Below are 25,869 nucleotides of genomic sequence, written 5' to 3'. Positions count from 1 at the left end.
GTTGTAAATGTATATTTTAGATGATTTCTTTGTTAATTGAACATGAAAGAAGGAATAAGGATGTAGCTTCATAAAGAAGATCCACGCTACATAAATACGTATGTACATATAAAGCACAAAATGAACTTGATAAATATTAAGGATTGGCTCACAAAGTGATTCGTTCCATTATATTAAAGCATCATCTTTTTCCGGTGGTGTATTGTGCATAACGCTGTAGAGACTACCTGTAAATAAACAAAATAAAAAATGACGCATCCCAGAGGTCATATTAAATAATAGTTGGGATATACATATCTATAAAAAAAGCGTACGAGTCAAGACAACCAAAGTTATGAACCAGCGCGTTGATCCCTCACATCATATTGCAGTATGAAATTCTAAGGAAACAATTTTTTCGTCTTGTCTTCTGCTTTATTTTTTTGTTATTGCTATCTTTTTTTTTTTTTTACTTTGGTTGGAAATGAATTAAATCGTTTGAGCCTTGTATATTTAGTCCAATTCTAGCGTAGTCACTATGAACTAGTCAAAATAATTTATATACTGTTTTTATATTGATTTTTATTTATATATTATTACATCCTTGAGGACTTTTGAAAAAAGGCGTTCGTAGTAAACTTTTGAGTCATTATTACATAGTTGTCATACCTATTTCAAGGATAATAAGGACGATCATCATGCAAACATCTATTATTTTCTCACTGGTAAGAAATATAAATTATTCTATGCAAAAATTGTATACTTATTGGTATTTATTAATATTTTTTACAAAATAATTTGGTTTAAAAATTGGTAAATTCATTGATAAGAGAGTATAATTTATTTCCAGAAGTACTTTTTGTCATTGAGAAAATTATTCAATGGAATTTTGATTTTTTTTTTTTTTTTGTCTAAAGTTTTGTTAGAGTTACTAAAGAAGCCCATTGTTCAATCCAATTCGATCCAATATGATTGTCATCATTTTAGTAATCAAAATTATTAGGTTATTCAAGTTAGAGATATTTTGGTATTTAATACTACATATGTCTAGATAATATGCCAGTAAATATCTATTTTTAGTCTTCATCGAACAAAAATAAGTTTTACATTGTGTTCTGTCTTGGTCTTGTAGTATTATAATTTGTTAAGCTCACAGCTTGAATTTATTTATTTCATACCTAAAAAAGATTGAATTAATAGTTAATTATTTTCTTTATAACAATGCATGGCTAGGTTATTCCACATGTAAATTTAGAGGGAAAGAAATATTCAATTTCTGAAGCCTTTTTGTTGATAGGAACAGCAATATCATAATTATTTGTCAAAAATGTTTAACAATGTGTTCGAAAATGGGGTAGATGAAAGATTACAAATTTGATTTCTAAGAATTACAAAAGTATTTCTGGCTTTACACTAAGTCTTTCCTATACTCATCACTGTCATTTGAAAGATTTTGGATGATTGTAATATGAAGTTATGAGAATATATTGATTCTATATGTGACATGAACAAGTTTCCTCTCGGCAGAACATTGAAAAACAGTAGAAACCCCCAATCTTTCACTTTTGATATCTGTCACACAAATACTAAACAAGGATGTCCTTCAAATTTGAAATACATGCATAACATTGTTTACTTTATAATATAGTGATTTCGAAAAAACTACCACCACATCTTGGTCTGGCTGTGTACCTCTGGGACAGTTTTTAATACATATAAAAATAATTAAACATTACAATTAAAAAATTTAAAAAATCCTTTTATCGTCTTTAAACAAAGTGTTATATTTCAAAACAATTATTTTTTGAGCTATATATGTATTTGACTAAATTGGAAAATTTGTATTTGATCAAGTTAATAGAATAATCTCAAAAAAATATATTTAAAAAAAAAAACCTAGCATTTTTAGCTAATGAGGAAAAAACTTTGTTTTCAATTGTTCTATACAGATTGACTCTCCCCATTTTTACTTATTGGTAATTTTAGCTTTGTTGCTTAAAAGACCCATATGGATTGCTCGATTTTGAAAAAAAAAAAAAAGCAGTTACACCTATGATATGAATATTTCCCTCACTAAATTAATAGAAACAAGTGAATATATTTGTCTCAAAAATTCAAGTCATTGATTGATTTAACTAAATTTGTAATATAAGCATTACATCCTATGAATAATTTTGTTTAAAAAAAATAAATCATAAACCTATTTTAATTTCATTTTTTCTTACCTTATTGTCATAATAAATAATTTTATAGGCCATTGTGAATACATACGCAGTTTAGAAAATGTCAAATAGATGGGACTTTGAATTTAATATGTAGATATTTGTCATCAAGAATTCTTATGTCAAATAGCATTAAACGTTTTTATGAGTTACTTAAATTCTATTGTCAAATATATATATATATTTTTTACATTGAAACATGCTTCAATGTCAATAAATTACTGCAATATTTACAATGTAAAAATATCTTTATTTGTGCAAATCATTCAAATGAGTAATATTATTACTGTCTTTTGAGACAAAAACATGTAATTTTCGAGAGAAAAAAATTAATGATGTGACTAAAAATATTTTTTGTATTAGTCTAGGATTTTTAATGTAATTTAATATGGCTAGGGTAAAAATACCAATTAAATATATGATAGTATAGGAAGAATTTTAATTACATATGAAATTTTTTATTTATCAAAAAGCATATAAAATTATTAAATATGTGACAAATGAGACCCCTACATCGACAAAAGCAATTCATCTTGTAAAGGAAATATGAGGTTTATTCATTATGTACAATATTAATACACAAACTATAAAATTATTTATTTGGTATTTAGGTATTAGGGTGGAGCTTATTTCAAAAAAATTTGCAGAGTAAGAACTTGAGGAAAATAGAATATTATTTTTTTTGTTTAGTATACAAATGTCGTATTGAAATTTCTAACGGTTTAAAAATATATTTATGGTAGCTCAATTATATGATACTAGATACATGTAAGCGTAAACTCCAGCGCCCCCTAAAAAAGTGGTAAAAGAAGTGATAAATTACTACAATTACTTAATATAAGCTTAGAAGGTCATTTGTTAAAAAAATTGTTGAATAAAAGTATATGTTTGACTTAAATAACCGAATATATACCTCTTGAAAAAACAAGTATGTAATAGGCTTGCTATTGTAATCAAAAAGGGCAACGGAATCGAAAGTTTTTATAAATTCATTTAAAAAAAATATATTTTTGCTTTCAATTTATCAATATACTACTTATTACAGCTTTTTTATTGAAATAGCAAATTTATTTCAACAGAATAGCCATCAAAAGTATAATAAAAGCTTTTATGAGCAGCTAGTAAATACAAAAATACAAAAGAACAATAACTTTCTGTTTGTTTGTTATTAGTATTGCACAAGTCCGTATTTATTCGGTCGAGTCCAGTCTTGAAACAGGTTCTGGAGACTGTTGGTACTTCGATCTGTCAGTATTAAACTGATTTAGAAAAGAAGGAATAAAGTTTAGTGACGTCATCAAAGACCGAACTTTAGTTTCAGAACTGATATGCCAGGACTGAACTGGACCGCTATCGGACTGAACTGGACAGGATTGTAGTGTTCAGTCCTAAATAGGGACCCATACAAACTATTTGTTATTGTATCATAGACAAACGATTGAATTAATATATTCCAAAATTTGCAAGTAAAGTAGTATTGTATTTGTTTACAAAGATAAACCAAAAAGTATAAAATTAGATTATTAAATCATTCCCACCGTTTTTCTTACTTATATTTAGGAAAAATGTTTATAGAGGCAAATTTTATAAGAAATATGAATAAATAAAAAAAAACTACAAATAAAATTTTATTTAACTAGCATTCACAATAAAATGAGCTCCGTGGTTCTTTGAAAAAGTGGGGAACAAGGGTTCGAACATAGTATCATTTTAGTTTAATTATAATATTTTTAGACCAAATTGAACATTTTTACAGATTAAAATATTATTTCGGGAATTTTAAGAACAAGATCGAACCAAGGGTGGTTAATGTAAATGTTTTGTTTTATGAGAAAATCATAACATTTTGATGTTTTATGTACATAAATGGATAAAACCAACTTATTAGAAATAATGACTTTTACATTATTATTTTTTTTCCTTTCAATGTAGAGGAATAAAAAACTTAATAGTTTACACTATTTGGCATATTCAAAAATATACACTTTTTTTGTTATTTTTTTTAAATTCTCTATATAATATGTAAATAGAATGACTTGCTTCTAACAAAAAAATAATTGCAACAGGGTTTCTAAAAGTGAATTATTTATATAAAGCCACTATAATTGGAATTAATATTATGGCTCTTTTTATTAAAGAAAAATCTATGTATGTAAAGTGTATATGAATACTCATTTATAATCCCTTTTCAAGGGAGAGAATATATATTAATCTTGAGTATAAATTAATTTTTGAATATCTATATAGAGATGTTCGAACGAGTGGATAATCTTTCTTACAGAATAATATGTTATGTATAATTAATTTATGGTTTTTATTCTTTTTATTACATTGTATCCCTTTCCCTCATAACTTATGTGATTTACGTTTTTAATCTCTATGAGCATTCAAATATATCTCATAACTCTAGATATAACATTAATTAGAGCTGTAAAAAATATGTTCTTACTTTCGTGTAAAAAGGTTTCTAGTTCTGTGGTGTACAGTTCAAAATGAACTACTGTTTCCCCCACCCGAGAAATGTTTTTTAGGGTGTTACAAATGTATGTCCTTGTTCGACTTAGAGCAGAATTGAAGCTTTATGGTGGAGCAACGGCAAATTAGAACTATGCCTCTTTTCCCTGTGGAACCTTTCCATTTGTGAATATTACTTGGGGATGAGTTTTTAGGTTTTTCGGAGGAGTATCGAGGAAAAAGGCTAAGTAGAATTATAAAATCATACTCCACAAAATCCACGAACGGCAATAAAGATAAAAGGGAAGTGCCCATAGGATAATAAGCCATAGTTTTTCTTTACCCGTTACTACAAAATGTAGTTTTATCTTATGAATCAATCTTCTTTTGTAAATTAATATTTCAATTATTCAACGCTGCATAGAAGTTAAGAAATGAAACGGCATGGATCTCTAAGTAATATCTAAATATATATGTATCTAACCTCAACCTTCACTTCCTACACAATAGCCTGTGATTTTTATCATGATGAATGCTGATTATGATAGATCATTATCTTATGAATTATCTGTCCATTCATTTCACCCAACTGTAGATAATCTATTGTTTCCTTAGTATATTTGAGTGCTTTTTGAGTGATGATACCTACTACATAAAGTTGAGTAACAAAAAGTACCAATTTTTTTCAAAGAGATTCATACATAACAGGCGTAAAAAAAGAAAATCCATTATTTGTCATGGATTTTCTTCCATTACTGTTTATCTTTTTGGAGATCAAAACAACGTTAACATGACGGTCGTAATCGACGATTCCCATTATTTTATCCCCATTTTCGACCATTAGCCTTTCTAGATTGTTGTCCATCATTGACATCAAAATTACCCGACCGGAATTGACAAAGACAAAATGCCACATAATTGGCTGTTAAATTATCAGGACTAAAGACGCTAATCACATTTTCACCCATCTGGCTTGCATTTACACCATGTTTGAAGAAAAACTATTAAATTTGTCGATTTTTACTTTCGAGGTGTCCATCTTTCGCGTGCTAAAACAATAGCGAGTAAAACAAGCACAAAACTCTCTTTATAAAGTTTTTTTTAGTACAAAATCTTATCTTCCTAAGGGTATCTAGTGTAAACCGATTTTACTTATACAACACGATATACATATTATCGAAGCACCATCTATTGTAAAAATAATGGACTTCTTTTGTTGCATCTATTTTGAGTGAATCAAGAAAAATAACACTAGTCAACAAAATTCCAACTTTTCTTTTATACTTTGATTGAGATAGTTTGTTCCTAATTGCTCTTACACCAAGAAACATGAAAATGACTAAAATAACCTCAAATTTATGCATATTTGGCCTTCGAGTATCAACATGATTTTCTGTTAATTTTTACTTTAACCGATCTAAATAAAAGAAAAAAGCATAGTTTGTATGTACAAGTTTCCAGAATTAAAAAATATAGATAGATATCTTTTTTTAAATCGAAAGAATGCTTTTTAAGTAAAAAAAATTACAAAAAATTGACATTTTCTTTAAAAAATTATTACTATTATTTTTTTTTTTCAGAAAGACAAAAATAATAGTTTTGTCTCAAAGTAAAGACATAAAATTTCATAATAAAGAACGATGACTTTAAAAAATAATACTCAAAAATTATTTAAGATTTGTCGCAAAAAATAATATTTTTGTATACGTAGTACGAAAATATCATGACTTATTGAACGCATTATGCAACTAAATTTGTGCATGCTTGCAGAAAAATAAATTAATTATTTTTAGTTCAGCTGTAAAGCATGAAAAATACAATTAAAACTTTTAACCAGTTTATAAATTGATTGTCACTTTTATTTTCATCCATATATTTCTTTCACATAAAAAATGGCATTTTAGTATAATTTGGATTTAGGAGTCATATTTTGATGCGAAATATCTATAACAAGGTTATATAAAAATTAAAATCAAATGAGATAAACATTGTAGGATATGAAAAATTAATCATTCAAATTCCTAAAAATGTAACTCATCATATATGTAGAATAAAAAATCTAATTTAAAAGCTAAATATTTTCATATTTTTAATTTTTTATAATACTAAACCTGAAAAATGAATCCTATGTTTCAACTTCAAAAGATTTTGCTGCCTAAAGAAAAGGTTAATTTTGCTAACATTTTCAGTTAAACTTGATTTTTTTATGGAATATTTAATAACACATTGTAAGATCTCTTGAAAAATGTTCTTAAATTAATTATTAACAAGTAAATTATTTGAACAAAATTTTAGGGTCAAGGAGATGATCCTCAATTTAAATATTTTTTATGTCCAATATATTTGATTAGTACTAGAAAACAAATCAAAATTATACACTAAATTGTGGGTTTTTTTTTTAAAGATCCAAAAGCCAAACCTATGTAAATTAATAATTGCAAGATCCTTTTCTTGTTTTAGGACTTAAATAACTATAATTATAAAAAATGTGGGTTTCAGCCAACGGGCGTTCCAGAATCTGAATTTTTGTTTTACATTGAGTATTTAATTCAAAGATATCTATAAATCCCAAAAAACATAAATTTTAGGCTAAAAAGTTATTTCATATTTTTAAATAAAAACAAACAAAAACTTGGATCTTAATCCAAGGGCAAAAACTTGTTGACTAGAGTAATTAAAAAATTTACTTAAGAATTACAATAATAATATAATATAATTGTAGATTAATAATAATATAAACTTTCTTGTAAACGCTAATTATACCTAAAAAAAAGTTTACAAGAGTAGAAAATTTCTTGTAATATTTTTTCTGTAAATTGTAATGATAAATACCTCAAGGACAATTTTATAAATGTCATTGTAAGAAGTATAGAATTACATTTATGTAAATAAAATAGACCCAATGATTTGAATAGATTTGACTTCTCCTTGAATCATTATTTACCGACTAAATATTTAGGTAAAAGCTTGACAGATGATATATTACATAATCATATGGAGTAAAGGAGCTACTATATATTTATTATTATTAATGTAGAAAAAAATGAAATATTAATATTTTGTTCATTATGCATTAAGATGAAAATAATACAATATTTAACAGAAAATAAAATTAATGATTTGTCTAGCAAATCTTAAACTATTTTATTATTATAGTTACAAAATAATCATTTTTAAATCCGATTCTTCACCTAAAAACATCTGTAATAATGGAAAAAATATTATAAGAAAATCACAAAATATGTAAAAATATAGTTTTAACTGAATTGAGAAATGGTCGTCCAGAAATTTGGCACGGACATATCTTTTATGACATTAAAAAAAATTCCCTAAAACCTTAATCATTAATTTTTTTTGATGTAATTTGTCAACATATTGAATCTGAACAAAAACCAAAAAAATCTTCAAATATTTTTTACTTCATAAATGCATACAATTCGATATTTCTTAGATATTTTAAAGCAACTTTTTTATTGTATCTAAATTTGTGAAATAAAATAGAATATTCAGACAATTTTAATTATAGTTTAAAGTATTAATTTAATTTAAAAGACTTTTGTAGGACCCGATATGGTCTATTTTTGTTTTGTTTTGTTTTGTATGTTCATTATAAAGTTGAAGATATTTATAAAAAATTAAAGCTTGATAAATAATTAAGTACATTAGCCTCTAATTCTAAGCCTCAGAAGCTTCTTGTAGACCTATGACCATACTAGATTAAAATGTAAAGTCAGTCTTAAATTTTAGAGCAATTTATTTATCAATTACTTGAAATGGAAATTCAGGAATCAGTCATTCATTTGATTTTTTATGTCTTTAGAGTTATCTCAAGACTCGGGTCCGGGACAAAAAACAATGAGCCTTCTGTACACCTCCAGCGACAGATGCTGATTTACTAGCCACTTCAGTTTTCAATTGCTTTCAAAGACTTGGTATGAGCCATTCTTTAAAAATAAATCACTAAATTAAACCTACCTCTAAAAACAGCAATTTTAATATGAAAAATCCGCCTATTTGACCTTTCAAATGAAATCCAACAATATCTTATCACTTTATTGTGACGATGAATTTGGGCTAATTTTATGTTATTTGAGGTACATTCTAAGGGTTTATATCAACAATTTGCCGATAGAAATTGAGGATAATTTTTTGAAAAATATAAAAATAATTACGATGAGAAAAATTTCTCGAGCAAATTTGGATTTCCGATCCACTCTACTGAGTGTGGCCAATTTTTAACAACGAACTTTGATGTCCTGCAATAGTTGCGTATCAACAGGTAGGATGATGTTTGTATACAGCTTAACATTGGACCAGGGAGTTCTCTACAGATTCGAGATAGCTCTTTTTTGTTACTTTTGTATTAAATAAATAAGCAAGATTCCCGATCTTGGACTGAATAAATAAATATTCAGTCTAAAAAAAACAACTTGGTCCGTTTCCGACGTCGTTATGATAAGAAAGTTTATTAAATTGCGTAATAATTATTTAATTCTTTTATTTAGCTTTCAGTTTAATTCATTTATATTAAAAACGGAAGATTAGTTTAGATGAAAATCAATTTTGTTTAAAAAAACGACGTGGTTGTTAAATAGAGGTTAAAAAATGTAAAATATGCTTAAATATTTAAAAAATCGACAATATGTATTTTTGTAATAACATCTTTATTTTCACGCATGGAATGTACATAACTAAGTTATTTCTCCATCTTTTTCCTTCCTGTTACCATTTACTTTTGTGTTTGTGTGTGTGTTTTTTTTTGTAGTTTTTTTTTTTTACACTTTCATGTAGGAAGTCCCAACCATTTGCTTTATTATAAATGAGAAAAATAAATAAGGGTTTTTTCTTCCTTTTTTCAAAATATTGATTAGTTTTTTTCCTCTCTATTTGTACCTACATACCTATGTATATATTTCCTTTCTCTTAAAGTACATCTTTGACAAGTTCTATACACCCCACACACACGATACTTATCATCACCATAATCAATAATTTATATCAACCTTCTATAAACATGTACGAGTAAGTACATATATGTATACAAATTATAAAAAAGGAAATTAATTTGTGTGTAACCTTGATTTTCAAATTGTACATATTGTGTAGTCTGTTAACATAAAAACAATCTTGAACAAAAATCAAGAAAACGAAAAAATCCTATTATATTTTTTATATTACATATTACGAGTATGTAATGTACAAGTTGCGATGTGTGTACAAGCTACAACGTGTATTAGCAAATCGTACAAGTTGATACTCCTACATCTAAAAATGCATTATTTAATTACAACACCGGTAATTCGAATTATCAGCTCTATATTGATACTATCATTTCTTTTTATCTATTAAAGTTACATGATTAGCTTGTATTTATGAGTAATTTAACTGTGGATATTTGAACTTAATAATGTGTCACAGAATACTTATATTTTCGTACTTTTCATTCAAAAAGTCAAAAGTTACACGATTGATATATTAATTATCCATGAAATATTCAATTATTGCACTATCATCTATCCCAAGAAGCACTGAAATCCTTCATTTAAAACTATTCAATTCATTTTTTAATTGTATCTCCTAGAATGCATATACGAGGTGTGCTCAAAAAGTAAGGTGATTTTTCAAACTTCGCTGGGGGGCACATTGGGTATGCTCAATTTTTATAAATGTATGTTTTTAGTATACTCGCCCTTTTAGTTTGTTTGTAAGAGGCATAACAGTTTCAAGTATTTTACGTGTTTGTCCATTTTTTGCTATTGAAAAACATAAACCAAATAATTTTTATCAAACTTTGTAAAAATATGCTACAAAACACTTGAAATAATAACAGTAGCATACGGCGAAACTGTTCTGAGTAAAAAAATGTTTAGTAGTGATATAAACTCTTCCAATATGGCCGGGAAGATGCCAAATTTTGTTGAATTAGTTAAGATACCAAAAAATTCATTCTATAGTTTATAATCTTAAAATGATTTAAAAGACTTATATCGGTAAAGACATAGCTTTAAAAAAAAAAAAAGTATCCTCTTATTGTGAAAACCTACTGTGACTACTGTAATTGCGATTTGTGTTGTCTCCAAAGGGTTAATAATAATAATTTATTGATAAAAACTCACAATAATTTGTTCAAGAATACAAATATAATCCACACTCATTTTGTGAAAAATTGTTCTAGTGTGTTTTTGTCTTGATGGGTCACATATGCACATCTGGTTAATTTTATTGTATCAGGCATACCTTTCTTCTAAAAAAAAACAACGTCCAAATAAAGGTCCGAAGCTAATTCTTCCAAACTATTGCAACTGTACAATACCTAGTAAATTCTAAGTCAATCAATGTACGTTCAGAACACTCAGTAGAAAAAAATAACCCAAAATATCGACAGCTCACTTGCAAATACATTGTATATTTATTTGTTACGCCGTGATTTAGGTAATTCTTTTTTGTTTGTTTATTCTGCATGTGCATACAATGATTCTTATGGATCCGTATGCGCAAGCAATGATTTGGCATTGACAATTTTAATATTGAGTAGGATATTCTATAAACATATGTTAATTATGTATGAATATCTATGACCTTTATATAGCTATTTATTATTTAAAAAGGTTGTTACTATCTAGTATCTTTGTATACATCTTCAAGAAGAAGAAAAAAAGATGAATTCAAGTGTCAAGGATAATAGTTCAAGTGAGGTAGGAAGTACAAATGTACCTATGTAGTTGTAGATACTAAGGCAATTCCAAGTATTATAGTGTTCTTAATAATAAAATCTATATATATTGCAAAGAAATATTATTACCCCTTGGACGTCGGTATGTGAATAATTCTCCACATCATAATTTTTGGGGAAAAAAATAAAAATAAAAAATAATTATTCACAGAAAATTAAATTTTTTGAAAAAAGTTTCAATATTTTTTAATACAAATATTAACTCCACCACCCCTATATTAATGTTTTAATATTTTTTTTTTAAATTCCATTTAAAACTTAATTCAGGGCGTAAAGGCTTAAAATGTTAATTTTTATATTTTGAAATGAGATATGGGCTAAAAAAATAATCTTGATCGATAATCAAGAAAAGGAGAGAAAAATAAACAGCCCAATTTTTCATATAAATATTTTGTTAAGAAATAGATTTGTATTCCAGTTTCTGTGATGAGTCAGGGCGTCTGCAGGGGTGGGCTGGAAGAGCTGTAGGCCACCTCCCCTAATTTTAATTTTTTTTTTACTATTCCTAGAAAATTTAGTTTCAATAATTTTTTTGTTTATAGCTTTGAATTTTTGATATTTATATAAGATAAATTTAATTTTTGATTTTTTTAAAAAAACTTTTTTTGAGAATAGTTATAAATTTTCGACATTTTATTCCATACAAAAATTTATTTTGTCTAAACATCTGTAGATTTTGGAATTTCTTTTTTTTTTAATTTTATATTTGGAAATTAATTTTTCCAATTTTTTTCACAAAAATTTAATTTTCCAATTTTTTTGCAAAAAAATTAATTTTTTCTGAATAAATGTGATATTTTGAAATTTTTTATAATAAAATTAATATTAGATATTTATTTTCAGTAAATTAAATATTTGAAATTTAGTTTTTGAAATTCTACTCCAAAAAATTTAATTTTTATGGGATGCTATTAATATTCATTTTTTTTTTTCCATAAAAATGTAATTTTTTGAGAGTATCTATGGATAATTGATATTTTTTTCAGTTAAATTTAATATTTAAAATTGAATTTTTCAATTTTTTTAGAAATTTTTTAAATCCTTTTCAAAAAATAAAATTCAAAGAAATACAAAAACCAAGCCTTCCCCCAAAAAAAAAAAAAAAATACATATATAATCTTGTGGTCAATAGAAATATACAAGATAACTAATTGTAGTTAAAAACTATTTTTTGATTCAAGAGACTCAATTTGCCCCTGATATGGTATAGCAATATAAATAAAATCAATCAATTTATAGTTATTCAATTGTGACATTTAATTTGCCAACTTTAAATCCAATTTGTAGTGTTTACAAATGATTAAGCAAAATAGTTTGATGCTAGAAATGGGCAATCATTCGTTGAAAAATACAAAGGTAACTGGGGAAATACATATTAGCCTTCTTTTGTAATGACACATCACATAAAGTTTCGATAAGTCAAGTTTTGTGCTTTTTTTTCTCCTAATCAGTGATGTTGAATGAAATTGTTTATTTATTTTTGTTATCAAATAAGTCTTCAAGTTTTATTAAAAAAAATTATTATTATATTTTTCAGTATTTTCTGCCTTCTATACTGCACCTTGCTGTAAGTGAAGATAAAACTATTATAGCTGAAGACCTGACAGCTGTAGAGTCACGCTATAAAGTAGATGCAAAACCCTCACCTTATGTTCCTCCACAACCAGCACCAGATTTTGATTACTTTGCACCCACTGTATCTCCTTCTTTCTCCCCAATCGCATCTCCTTCTCCTTCTTCCCCTGTTACATCCTACTTTACACCCACAACCATTCCTCCAGTGACTCCCTCGACCACAACGACCACTGTTACAACAACAACTCCTGCCACATCTACTTACAGAAAGTTATTCTTTCCAACGTCTTTCAAACCATCTTTTCTTTCTTCTCGAAAAAAGTTAACCACAACTACAACAACGCCGGCTACAACATCCTCAACAACAACAACAATAACCTTCACCCCAACTACTTCACCCCCTCCATCTGCTAATGAAGTTCGAACAACATTAAACCCATCCAAAGTAGCCTCAAAAACAAAGTCATATACCCGCCCTCTTTACTCCAAAAAGAACTTCTTACGCAAGAAACCCTCTGTATATTACAAAGTTAAGAAAAATCCCGTCAAGTTAAGAAAAGTTAAGAAAATTCTGAGACCTGTGAGTTACTCAACTCCTCAGACTCATCCGAGCAGCACGACTGTTTCAACCACAAGAGACTATCCAAGTAAATCTCTTGAAAGTTTAACGCAAACTAAGAGTCCAGAAATAGTATCGGCCTTTACTCCGGTCTCAGTCTCAAAAAAGTCTATTAAATCATTGAATGCTCGAAAATCCATTTATGCAAGTCCATCTACCCCATCTTTTAGATATTCACCAACAACACCTTCTTCATATCAAAGTCTTAAGCCATTTGAGCCCAAACCTATTCATAGATTCAGATCTAAGCCAGGCTACAAGTCTACCAGATCCAAACCTACTTATGTTTCGTCAACGACCACCAGCCCAGCGTATGTATCATCTACTATTAGTCCAGCCTATGCATCATCTAGTGTTAGTCCAGCCTATGCCTCATCTAGTGTTAGCCCAGCCTATGCATCCACAACAGTTAAACCTGTCTTTGTTTCTACGACAGCAAATGAAATATATTATACGCCCGAACCAAAAAGGGTACGAAGTCTTCCACTTACACGAGAACAAGCACATCTCTATTCATCTATTCCTTATGATTCAACAACTACATCAAGGCAGCCTCCAGCTCCTGTTTCCTACAGTACACCTAAGCCCCACTCGAAACAACATAGCCAATATCGCGAATTGCCATTGACCAGAGAGCAAAGTGAAAACATTGAGTTTAGTACTCCAGTAAAGGCTAATACGAAGCCTTACAATAATAATATACAATTTAATCCTGTAAGACGGATTCCTTCTCATTATAGAAATCATCAAGCGTTGAATGAAATACGTCGGGAGGAAAAGTATCCTGTAAGTTGTCTTTTGTTATAATCTAATTAATCATATATGAAAAGATCAATTACACCATAATTCTCTAATTCCACCTCCTTAAATGTCGATGTAGGGTATACTAATGACTTTTATACTAAGATAAAAATACCATGTTGGTAGACATTAGATCTTATAATAGGAATGATCTTCGTAGTCTATAAAAAAACTCCATAAAGGAAGTTATCAAAAGTATTTTGAAGAAAATAAAAAAGGAATAAAAGATACTTCCTTTATGGAAAGTTCCTATGAAATTAAAATTCGGATAATAAAATTACATTCCGTACAAAGAATAAACTTTTTTTAAAGGTCTTAAAGGGAAACATTAAGTCGCCCTTTTGCAGAATATAAAACTATAAATCTTATTAAAAACTTTTTACATATATATGTAAGTCATAGTAAAAAAAAAATTACTTTGTTACTTACAAAGAATACCATATTTATATTTTGTTAGTAAATGTAATTTGCTATATGTATAATACAAAATTAAAACTTTGGGGTAAATGGATAAAGTATTATGAAAGTACCATAAGTCTATATAAACGCCAACGTACTCAGAATTTTTTCAAATCGATAGTCTACTAAGAGAAAAAATATAATCATTATTTTTAATGAAATCGTAGGGGCATTTTACATAATGTTGTTTCAGCAAATACATGGTTTTTTTTTCGTTATTCCTGTTAAGTATAATATAATTTATTTATATTACAATTTACATAAGAAACATTTGTGTTGGGGGTCGGTCTGAAAATCCAAAACTGGTCTCAAAGAAAAATTAAGTCTGGATCGCTATAAAAAAACACTCTGGATCATAATCCATTTAAATTCTGTCTCGACCGATGATGTAAAGACTATATATGCGTCATGTGTGTTTCAAAAGTACAGACATCGGCAAAATAACGTCATATGAAATTGAATGTAACGTTTTAATCTTATTTGTAAAATTAATAAATCAAGAAGGGGTAGAAAATTGAAAAAGAAAATATCAGATTTAAAAACTATTCCAATCTTACGGTCTGATATCGTATTCTGAACCTAAATATCGGTCTAATTCCGTCTATAATAAATCAAGACCAAACCAAACGGAAACAAAAGTTCGATCTTTGATCGAGTTTCAACACTAACAAAGTAAAGAAGTATATCAATGAATTTTTATTAACTATTGCTTATGAACAATGGATTTTGTAGGGCCTTTTCTACCAAAATACGGAACCACATTGAAAAAAATTGAACAAATGCAGTTTAATCATTGTAAGGGTTAATTATATTGTAGCTCCAGGAAGTTGTTTACATATTTGTGTATGTATGTATAATCAGTTCACAACTTCCTACATCGGTGACTGGAGGTGTAAATATCTGTGTATTCTATGAATATAAATTTCAAAAAATAAAACTATCAGAAAAATAAATTTAATTATAAAATTTAAATTTTTTTATTTGTATTCATTATTTGATCACTAATTAATTTTTATGTAGTTTAATTATTTATATGCTATGTTCAAGTTTTAGATTGTATACCTAATATATTTATCTAAAAGCTGTACGATAACTCACTTGATGGGTATTCAATTAGGATCATTGAATAACAAGATTTGATAACCCAAGTTAGAAATACTGCTAGCGCAAAATGGGACCACAGCTCACTTACAATAATGTTGAAAAGACAACTTTTATCAATTTTGGGACAAAACTATTTGATCTCCTTATTTGCCATGATGAATTACCACATTTATCATGCGTGTAGATGTAATTTATTAATAACAACTTTACGTATAATGACATTTTAATCTCATTTTCAAAATAACGAGGTTTTGTAACATAAATTGTGTCTTGTTTGGTCTGTTCCAAACTAATATAGACGTGCACCCATGATATTTCTGATAAACTACCTTTAGAAATATCTAAATGTATTGAAATAATTCAAATTTCATTAGTCCAATAATTTTATTGCGTCATTTCACTTTAACTAAATGAAAGTTATTAATGACTAAAAACTCTAATGGCTCTGAGATACATTCAAAACTCTTATTGCCAATACTTCATTTTATACTTAAACAATAGTTGGTAATTGAAATGACGAATATTATACCCATATAAGTGTAACATTCTGTGACAAATTAATTGTAACTTCTAAGGAATATAAATATTTGAAAGTTTTCTACTAACGAGTATCAATACAAATCATTCACTTTTGTTATTTGTAAAGCATTTATGGTCTTTCAAGTACATATTTTTGTTCATAGATGTTATTTTAAACAATATTGTTAGCCTATTGGTATATTCATCCTATCTTTTGCCACATAAATATTATATAGACATATAGTTTTAAATAGATGAGAAACAAAAAGAAATTCTGTTCTTTGATCTCTTTGATCTACCTTCAAGGCTACAGACATAATTTATTTATGGTAAAAAAACAAAATAAACATTTATTTATTTATCTCAAAATATTTTTTTTTCCTTTTTGATTATGAAAAAAAAAAAAATCAAATACATTGGTTTGTAGTACTTATATAAATGATATTATGTTAAATTAAGATTTGAATTATTTATGTTTATATCAAAACAGAATGAACAAAAAAGAAAGAATCCTTATTTTTCTTTTCTAATATTTTCCGGTCATACTAATGATTAGAAGGTAGTGTAAGTTTATTCCCTCCCTGGTATAAATTTTAGAAGGTTGTTCGAAGATCTCCTACATTTATTTTTGACTAATCCTCGCTTCATACTACAAGAACTATACACTAATATACACGTATGTACTAGGGTGGTCTGAATAGTTTCAACAAAATACATTTTTCCTGAATATTTCATTTTATTTTTCAACATAGTCTCCATGTAACTCTACACTCTTCTCCCAGTGATTCTCAACTCTCTGTAACCCGTCCAAATAGCACTCGGTGTTTTTCTCTGCAAAATAATTGTTCACAAGATGTTGTTTTGGCTTAATTACCCCAAGTTGTATTGACTTAGACGCATCAAATTTTAACTCAACAAGTCTTTATGTGTTTTCTATTATTTTAATTTATTTAAAGGGTACACTATTCAAAATAAATATTTAATCATAGCTCCATATACAATTTTGTTTATTTTTACAAATTCACTCATATTAACTTACTCAAACGACTGTTACATGTAACTTTCATGTCTAAAATGCCTTGAACCTTGATGAGTAACTATCAACAGATTCTGGATAGATGTGAATACCTTTTATTAACGAGTGCTCTCATCTACATGTGGAGGTGGGAAACTTTTCAGACCCCCTGCGTATACAATTTACTATACTATTCCTTAAAAGAGAGGAAACTATTTAGTTTATTTTGTATATATATTAATTTTTAATATTAGTATGGTGAGTTGATTTTGTGTACAAGCTTTTTTAAACCCTTAAATAAGTTGAGCAATAAAAACTTTGTTTTATTATTTGTTTAAAATGCATCTTTAATCGAGTAACATACTCAAAATCATTAAAATCGGTCAACAAATGGGATAAATATTTTTTTTTTTTTTTTTTGATTTAAAGATCAAACATATACATTGTGAGATATCTCCGGTATGTTTGGGTGAGTTCAACGCTTTTGATTACTCATTTCAAAAATTATGTGAAAAGAAAACCACTGATGATATATTATTAAAATGAATTGTAGTGAACTAGTTTTTTTTTAATATGTATCTATTTTTTGTTTTTTTGCCCATGAAGGAATGATACGTAGCCCAATAAATGTGCAAGTGCACTAACACATCTGTTTCATCTCAATCATGGGTAATAGGTAGGGATGGAATTTTATAGAGAAGAAACACAATTTATAAAATAAAAAATTAAAAACGGTTGGTGCGTATGCTTTTTTTCCTTCGTTTGTCTTGGTGTTAATATCTGTATGTGAAAAACGAATTATTTCCTATGTTTTGTGTAGTCTGTTTTAAAAATACATATAAAAATAAATCTATATTCATTTTGAAATATTAAAATAATATTTTCTATGCACTAATGCTATTTTAAATGTAGATGTTTATTTTCTTCAAAGCAGTAACTTACTTTTTCCCCCAAAAATCATATCACAAGTAGCTGATGCCGACAAAGATGTTAATTCAGTAATACCATGAGTGCATCTCCCTCCTTTTTCCTCGTCTTCTACAAAAATCATATCTCTGTTAATAGGTATATTTTATACCTCCAAATGAAAGATTTTGATAAATTAAGCTAATTAACACTTGAAAATATATGTTCATTAAATTTAATTACACTATCAGCAAAAGACCATAGTTTTTTTTTATACCTACTAATCAAAATATATTTGCTGAAGGTTTTTTTAAAGTGATGCATTGGCGTAATTTATGAGTTTGTTTTCTCTACATATTTTGTAACTTTAATTTACTCATGCTCAATTTGGTGATCTCATTATTTATGTATATATAAAATTAATTATAAATAGCGCTCAGCATACATATAACTGTTATGGTCAAAAATGACAATAAGCATAATATTAGGTTGGGAAAGAAATAATTTCGTTTTTTCCCCGTTATTTCAATGTTTTTTAAAAGGTATTATAATCATCCGATTTAAGCCAAGTATTCCCCTTCTCGTAGGAGCCTTTGTCCCTATTGTAAAAAATTGGAAAGTAAATTTGCACAGACCTTTATTGTGGCCATATTTTAACACCAGTCCATAGACAGGAAAAGAGGAAATATATTTGGATCAAGGTAATTTACTGTATAGTGTATGCATAAGAACTTCCCATCTGAGCTTCCAGAGCTTCTGGCCCATCATCAAAGATGCATGCGGCCGGTGTTGCCTTCATGATGTCTTGTTGTTTCCTATTCACCAATACTGGCCGCTTCTGTTTGATCGCCAGCTGCAAACGGTCAAGTTGTTAACAGTAGAGGGCGGAATTGAGCGGGCAAAAAAATTTCTCGAACCACTGTACTGCAACACGAACCAAAACAGCATCGGCCCCATATACAATGCAAATGTTCTTGGTCAGTTTCGACGTATTTTTCCTTTTCCGCTAGTAATGGCGAATTTCATACTTTGATACCTCTATATTCGACGCATGATAACTATTCTTCGGTAACAGTTTTAATTACCATTGATAATCTGACAGACTATTTTCCTCATTAACTATTTTATGATATTTATTCATCGTTAAGGCTAAGAAAACACAGTAAACTCAGTTCATAAAACATTATAAATTAATGAAGCAAAGTTTGTCTGTCTGTCTGTATATGTCTATTTTTTAGTGGGCGCTTAAAATATAAGAACTACGCGACCACTTTATCAAAAAAATATCAATGTAACAACGAGCGTGTGTAACTATAGCTATGCGACGCATACTAAAAAAAGAAATGGGAGTACAAGTTTATAGTATTTGAACAAACTCTGTCGGTCTTTTTATATGCCTAATATCTTCTAGCAATAGTGGAAAAATCAAGTTAATTAAATAAATATAAGTTTGTCAGGGTGTTTTTCTGTTGGTCTGTTTGTCGAGGCGTTATTTTTGAGTTTTCCTTGAATACCTGAGAACTGCTTGATTACTTTACCTAAGAAATAACAATGTCACAATGGTTGTATTTAGTTAAAGCTCAGCACAACATATTAATGCTAAAATGCTTTTTGTTGAACATATGCAAAAACACAAAAAACGCTTTTTTATATATAATACAACAAAAAGTGTATCAAATTGCAACTTTTTTAGAGCTGAAACAATCTCGTCAGTAAGTTTAGATAGAAATTAGTATGATTTTGAATCTATTATGACGCTATGCAGATAGTTATTAATTAGAAAGAAAAGAAATCGTTTAATGAATCGTTTCAACTTGGAAAAAATATTTTTAAGACCAATAATAAAATAAAGCATTTAAGGGTTCAAGAATACATTGAAAAGGAGTACATATCTATAACATTAAATCAAAGTTTGTTTGTTTGATTATTGACGCCTAATAACTCCAAGTTATACCGGGTACTCCCACCTGTAAATTAATAAAATGAAGTTTGTTTTAATGTGTTTCTGTTTTTTTAGAGCTTCATTTTTAATCATGTACTTAAAATATAATTACTACGTGACAACTTGATCGAAAAAATATCATTGTATCAATAAGCAGGTGTAGCTAAAGCTCACCACGTTATATCAATAAGAAAAGAAAAGGGGATTCATATCCATGTAATAGAAACCAAGTTTGTCTTATTTACTCTTTGAAAACGCTTAACAAATCCAAGCAATTCCTTGTACTCTCGCATTTTATTAATAAAATGTGAATTTCAACGGTTGGACAACCTTAAATATGTTTGTTGATACAAGAAACCAAGGATTCTTGTATCTACATTTAACTTTATTATTATTCTTCGAAATAAGGATATATTATGATATTAAAAATAAATTTTTCAAAAAACCTATTTATTTTAAATAATAGTAGATTACAATTATATGTATTGATAAATATATCATTACTTCAAAAAAAAAAAGTCTTGTCATGCTTACCAGGCTTCCCTTAGATAGGCATTATATTGAATTCTAAAGGGGTTTATTTCTACTTCTTCACCATTATTACAAGGTTGTTTTATCTCAAAAGATACCACCTTCAACCTTGTAAAGTTATTTATTTTTTCTTAACGAGGCATGCTATGAATAGATATGTCGAACAACTTTAATAAAATTTCTCTCTTATACCATTTCTTGGCTTCATTTACTAATTAAAGGTTTCCTATTTAGAGCATATAATTAATTTTGAGTCATTTGTCATGTACATTCTCAATTATAAATAATGGATTCTTCATTATAATTGCAAATTCATTTTCGGTTCTAGGAATAACATTTATTTGACGAATACTTTTCAAGACACTATCCCGAATTTTAAATATTTTTTAAATGGGTGAATAATCCAATATCATGAGTAAACTTTATTTGCCAATAAAATAGGATCATGAGCTAACTTGTTTTAGATTATATATTGAAGGTTACATGCATATGAAAAGAAATACATAGGGACAACATAGGGATTTCAAATGGCTGTTTGGGATAGTTTTTTATAGATTTTTTTTTTGATAAATTGATTTGACTTACGAACTCATGTCCTAGAACAAATTAAACTCGTACGTCAAGGTGTTACTGTATATTATGTTATCTCTGTGTATAAAAGTATATATTATGATTTTAACGTAAGTTAAAGAAAAGAAGTTGATTGATTAACCATTCATTACACCATCAGAGTTGAATATCCTCTCTCTAGTTGGAATGGTCGATTTTCGTATAAGAAAAAATATGCCGTCATAATATAATTTTTGACAACGGATATCTTTGCTATATCATTCTTCCCTTTATCACCTCTAACGTAGTTACTTTTATTTTATCATGCAACCTTTCCTCTAAAAAGAAACATAAAAAAGTCCCAAAATCATCTTGTATTAAGCCCAATAAGTAAATCATACCTACTGATATTTAAGTATTAAGTACTTCTTAACTATCATTGCCGTATTATTTCTCTAGATTTTTTAAAATGAATTTCATTTATATATAGTATTCTATTTGGTACTGAATTATATTATTGCTTAGTAATATTTTATTAGAACATAGTTATACAAAATGTCCTAAAAGAAATAATACAATGGTCAATATATATGGCTAGGGGTCAACAAGAAATTTTATCCCTATCCTTTTGAATACGGAGCAGAGTGTAGTTTAACATTTTACTTTATTTCTGTATCTAAAATAATACATTATGAAATATCCATGACTTGAACTAAGACAGCAGACAACCAATTTATAGAGTATTTTTGAGTTAGTGAGTTAAGGCTTGCTTTATGTATTTCTTTATCTGTGGTTACACTCATTAATTATGCAAAAATTATTATATTAGCATCACTTTGAATGAGGACATTTCATGGGCAGACATGATAAGTGTTAGATATATTTATGTGTATATTTTTATAAGAAAAGTTTCTGTGGTGGAATGAAATGCCTTCTTATAAGTAATTTATGAATAAAACAAAAGTATTTGTATGAAATATGATTTTTTAATTCTATTTAATTTTCTTTCATAAAGGCACAACCCTATTCCTTCAGCTATGATATCAAAGATGAGACAAGTGGAACGGATTTTTTCCGCTCTGAAGAAAGCTCAGGCCCTGTGACGAAGGGAAGTTATAAGGTAGCTCTTCCTGATGGTCGTATTCAAATTGTTGAATATATTGCAGATGAAAATGGCTATAAGGCCACAGTTTCCTATGAGGGAGAAGCTGTTTTCCCAAATCCAGATGATTTTGAAGAAGAACCAACTCGGAGAACTTTTAGACACTCAAGAAAAGTCGATATTGACTCTGTACCCAATGACAACTACTCATTTTTGCGGAATAGAGTCCGTGGTGCAGGGACTACAGAAAAAGCTCCTTCTCCTCAAGACACAACCATTCGTCCAGTCAGTCTTCCATTAAGACATCGATTATCTCGTACCGAAGTCTCAAAATCACTTCCTACGAGTCCGTTTCCTTATGCTGTGAGTAGTACGTCACCAGCTCCATTACCTTCTAGTCAAGGCCCACAACGTTTTCGTGTTCATCATTCTTCACCAAATGTTGAGGGACGAGTATTACATCACTCAACACCTCCAGTCAGCTATTCCCAACTCCCCCAAATCGCGACAACTCAAAAACCCAGATTCCTTCATAACGCCAATTACGAAGAAGCATTACGAGACTATGGAATTAAGGTTGATTATTAATACCTTTACTTTTTTGTGATCCATTTAATATGGGTTATAAATATATTTATTAGTACTCATTGTTTATTTATTGTAAAAGCCGTTTAGTTGTTCAGATGAAAGTGTAAAACTTATGTTGAAATAAATATTTGTTCTCAAAAGAAGTAGTTTTGTTTTTTACCTAATGTGGTTTTTATTTACCTGCAATCATAAATTTTAAGGCTGAGTCAAATTATAAATTACATTAAAAGTTTACAAATGAGAAATGCCTTAATAAATAATGATATTCAAAAGTTGAATGAATATATATATATGTTTTTTTTACTTACCTATACACTTATATGTTAAACAAACTCCATTTTGAAGTTTTATATACATATTTCACATAGTAAACTTTTTACCATGTACGTTGCACCTAAAAATAAATATTTCATACTCGTACAAGAGTTTCTCAAAATAATCATCTGTCATTAATATATGTGATTATTTTATTTCTTTATGGAGTTGTAAAAATTGGAAATTAGACAAGTGTGAGAGTTTTTGCAATTGTAATATAAATTTTATAAAGCTGTTACTACCATTCTTTTTATTTTTAGGAAGAATACATTAAAATTTAAAGCTAACAATGAGAATTTGTTTAGCAGTAGAATTGTAAATCCTAAGTACTTTTTAGCGGACGAGTTAATTTGCTGATAGCAGCTTGAACATTGTTGTTTTTTCGATTTTCTTAAGAGGTTATAATAGTTCTTTACTTCTACTTCAACATATAAGTATAAAATAATTAATAGTGCGTAGAAGACGTTGAGCAACACTGAGGAGATTTGTTAGGATGTTACAAGTGAAAGTTCATGTTCGACTCAGAGTAGAACGCGGATCAAAAACGAGGTAACTCCTGCCTATGTCCTTGCTTGATACGGAGTGGCAACTCATACCTACATATGTCCTTGATTAATACAGAGTGGCACTTATGTTTATTTACTTTTTCTCATAGCTACTTACAGCTGATCTTATGAAAACTATGAGAGCTATTTTACTCGTTTCCAAAATATTTTTGAATTTGTGAGGATTACTTTTTTTTATCGTACATAAACTAAAAATTACAGCTTTATGGTTAAAATTAACATGTTTATGGAAGTTAAATTGCTATCAAGTATTTTTGATAAATTTATATAAAAAAATCAATATTTACTTATCTAGAAGAACGAAAAGAGTATTTAAACAAAATGTAGCCTTTTTCCAAACAAAAAAGTCCAAATTTTGATGGAAAAATACCTACATAGGAAATTTTTGTACAATAAATCAAAATTAATGTTTCTTAAAATAAGATACCATTGAGGAGTTAAATTTTTATTATAAACAAACTCTGATATCATTTGTGGCCAAGGGCAAGGTCGGATAATATACATAGATATTTTACAATTTATGTATAATATCACAATGTAGGGATTTAATGATTTAATAAAAAATCAAAGTATTCATCTCTAATTCTTAAAGTTTATTTTAATAGTAATAGTTTATTTATATGTCCATAAAGATTTTCCTTACAAAAAATGGATTTCAATAAAGATTTTCTATATTAAATTTTTACTTTCTTTTTACTTAATATTAAGAATATGTATAAAATATGGTAATGCATTTTTGTTAAATTTTTATACTCTGAGTTAGGATACAATCATTAGTGTCTTGAACTACTAGTAAAAGAAATTGATGCTGTGATTCGTCATTCGTTATTAAGCAACTATATTCTTGTATGCTTGCAACTTCTCTTTGGGTAACACCATTATAACATTGAGAACCCCAATACGTATAGATCGTGATCAAAAGAACACCATCAGAAAATCATATCGTGTTACAATAACTACCTACTTTTTTTTTAATTTTTTTTCTTTTGTGGAAAAAACTAAAGAAATTAATGAATTCTATCACGACTCAATATTTATACATGAACAGCTTTTTGAAGATTGAAGACCCCGTGAATAGAATATATCCCATCATCAAATACTAAAAAAAAAAATTGTTCCCTCAATTGATTATCTTTTTGTTATTGATCATTCAGATGCACTATCTAGAATGTCCGTATTGCAAGAAGACAACAAGTTCCTCTTAGTCTAGCGGGGAAAAGGACAGAGAAACTCCATTGTTGGATTTTACAAAATTTTCTTTTAACCACATCTGTTATATTTACTTTTGAGATTAGTTGCTATGAAATTGGGAATTATTAATGATGAAAAAAGTCAACGGTACTAGTTAGAACAGACTGAACAGACTTTTGACTAAAATTAGTCAAATTTAGTGATATTCAATGCCCTTTCGTCCCATTTCAGATGATTACATCACAGATATCCACTGCAGAAATCGAATAGTGTTTAAAAGCCAACTAGCACATGGGCTGAAAAGTCCTGGGCTTAACAAAGAAAATACGTATATTTTTTCGTTCAAAATTAGCTCTAGTAAAATTATTATTATTCACATTATAGAATTCCCATAACAATTTTTAGGCCATTACCTAGCTTCAACGTTATTTTTACCCATCAAGAAGCAATGTAAAATGAAAACACAATATTATCTTTGATCCATTGTTTAGTAAATAAAAAGTAATGTCATACTTATCACAATAACTCACAAATTAAAGAACAAATGCCCTGAAATTTTGACAATTGTCTTTTGGACGTTGGTACTAACTGAAAGTGAGTCAAATTTTAAAAAAATTGTACAATCTATGTGTGAAGTCTAGGACTGTTCAGCCCATGTCGTTCTTTTTTATAGTTACTTGCGGAATTTTGCAGGAAATT

General features: G+C 28.1%; 1 protein-coding gene across 1 annotated transcript; it reads left to right on the top strand.

The window, feature by feature from the left end:
* The first annotated feature begins 433 nt into the window (after positions 1 to 433).
* LOC121121500 (uncharacterized) lies at positions 434 to 23,238 on the top strand. Its single transcript, XM_040716451.2, has 3 exons — positions 434 to 704; positions 12,926 to 14,368; positions 22,424 to 23,238. Exons 1-3 carry the CDS (start codon positions 678 to 680, stop codon positions 23,096 to 23,098), a joined length of 2,145 nt encoding a protein of 714 aa, XP_040572385.1. The 5' UTR covers positions 434 to 677; the 3' UTR covers positions 23,099 to 23,238.
* Positions 23,239 to 25,869: the final 2,631 nt, after the last annotated feature.

The sequence above is a fragment of the Lepeophtheirus salmonis genome, chromosome 7 (genome assembly GCF_016086655.4).
Source record: "Lepeophtheirus salmonis chromosome 7, UVic_Lsal_1.4, whole genome shotgun sequence".
NCBI classification, from domain to species: domain Eukaryota; kingdom Metazoa; phylum Arthropoda; class Copepoda; order Siphonostomatoida; family Caligidae; genus Lepeophtheirus; species Lepeophtheirus salmonis.
The sequence above is the reverse complement of the archived record's forward strand: the minus strand, read 5'-3'. Positions and strand labels throughout refer to the sequence as shown.

What these genes read in the sequence shown, in the direction of transcription:
- LOC121121500 (XM_040716451.2), top strand. Translation starts at nt 678, where the DNA reads ATGCAAACATCTATTATTTTCTCACTG. An exon ending in CATCTATTATTTTCTCACTG is followed by an intron (nt 705 to 12,925) that starts GTAAGAAATATA and finishes TATATTTTTCAG; the next exon opens with TATTTTCTGCCTTCTATACT. An exon ending in GTCGGGAGGAAAAGTATCCT is followed by an intron (nt 14,369 to 22,423) that starts GTAAGTTGTCTT and finishes TCTTTCATAAAG; the next exon opens with GCACAACCCTATTCCTTCAG.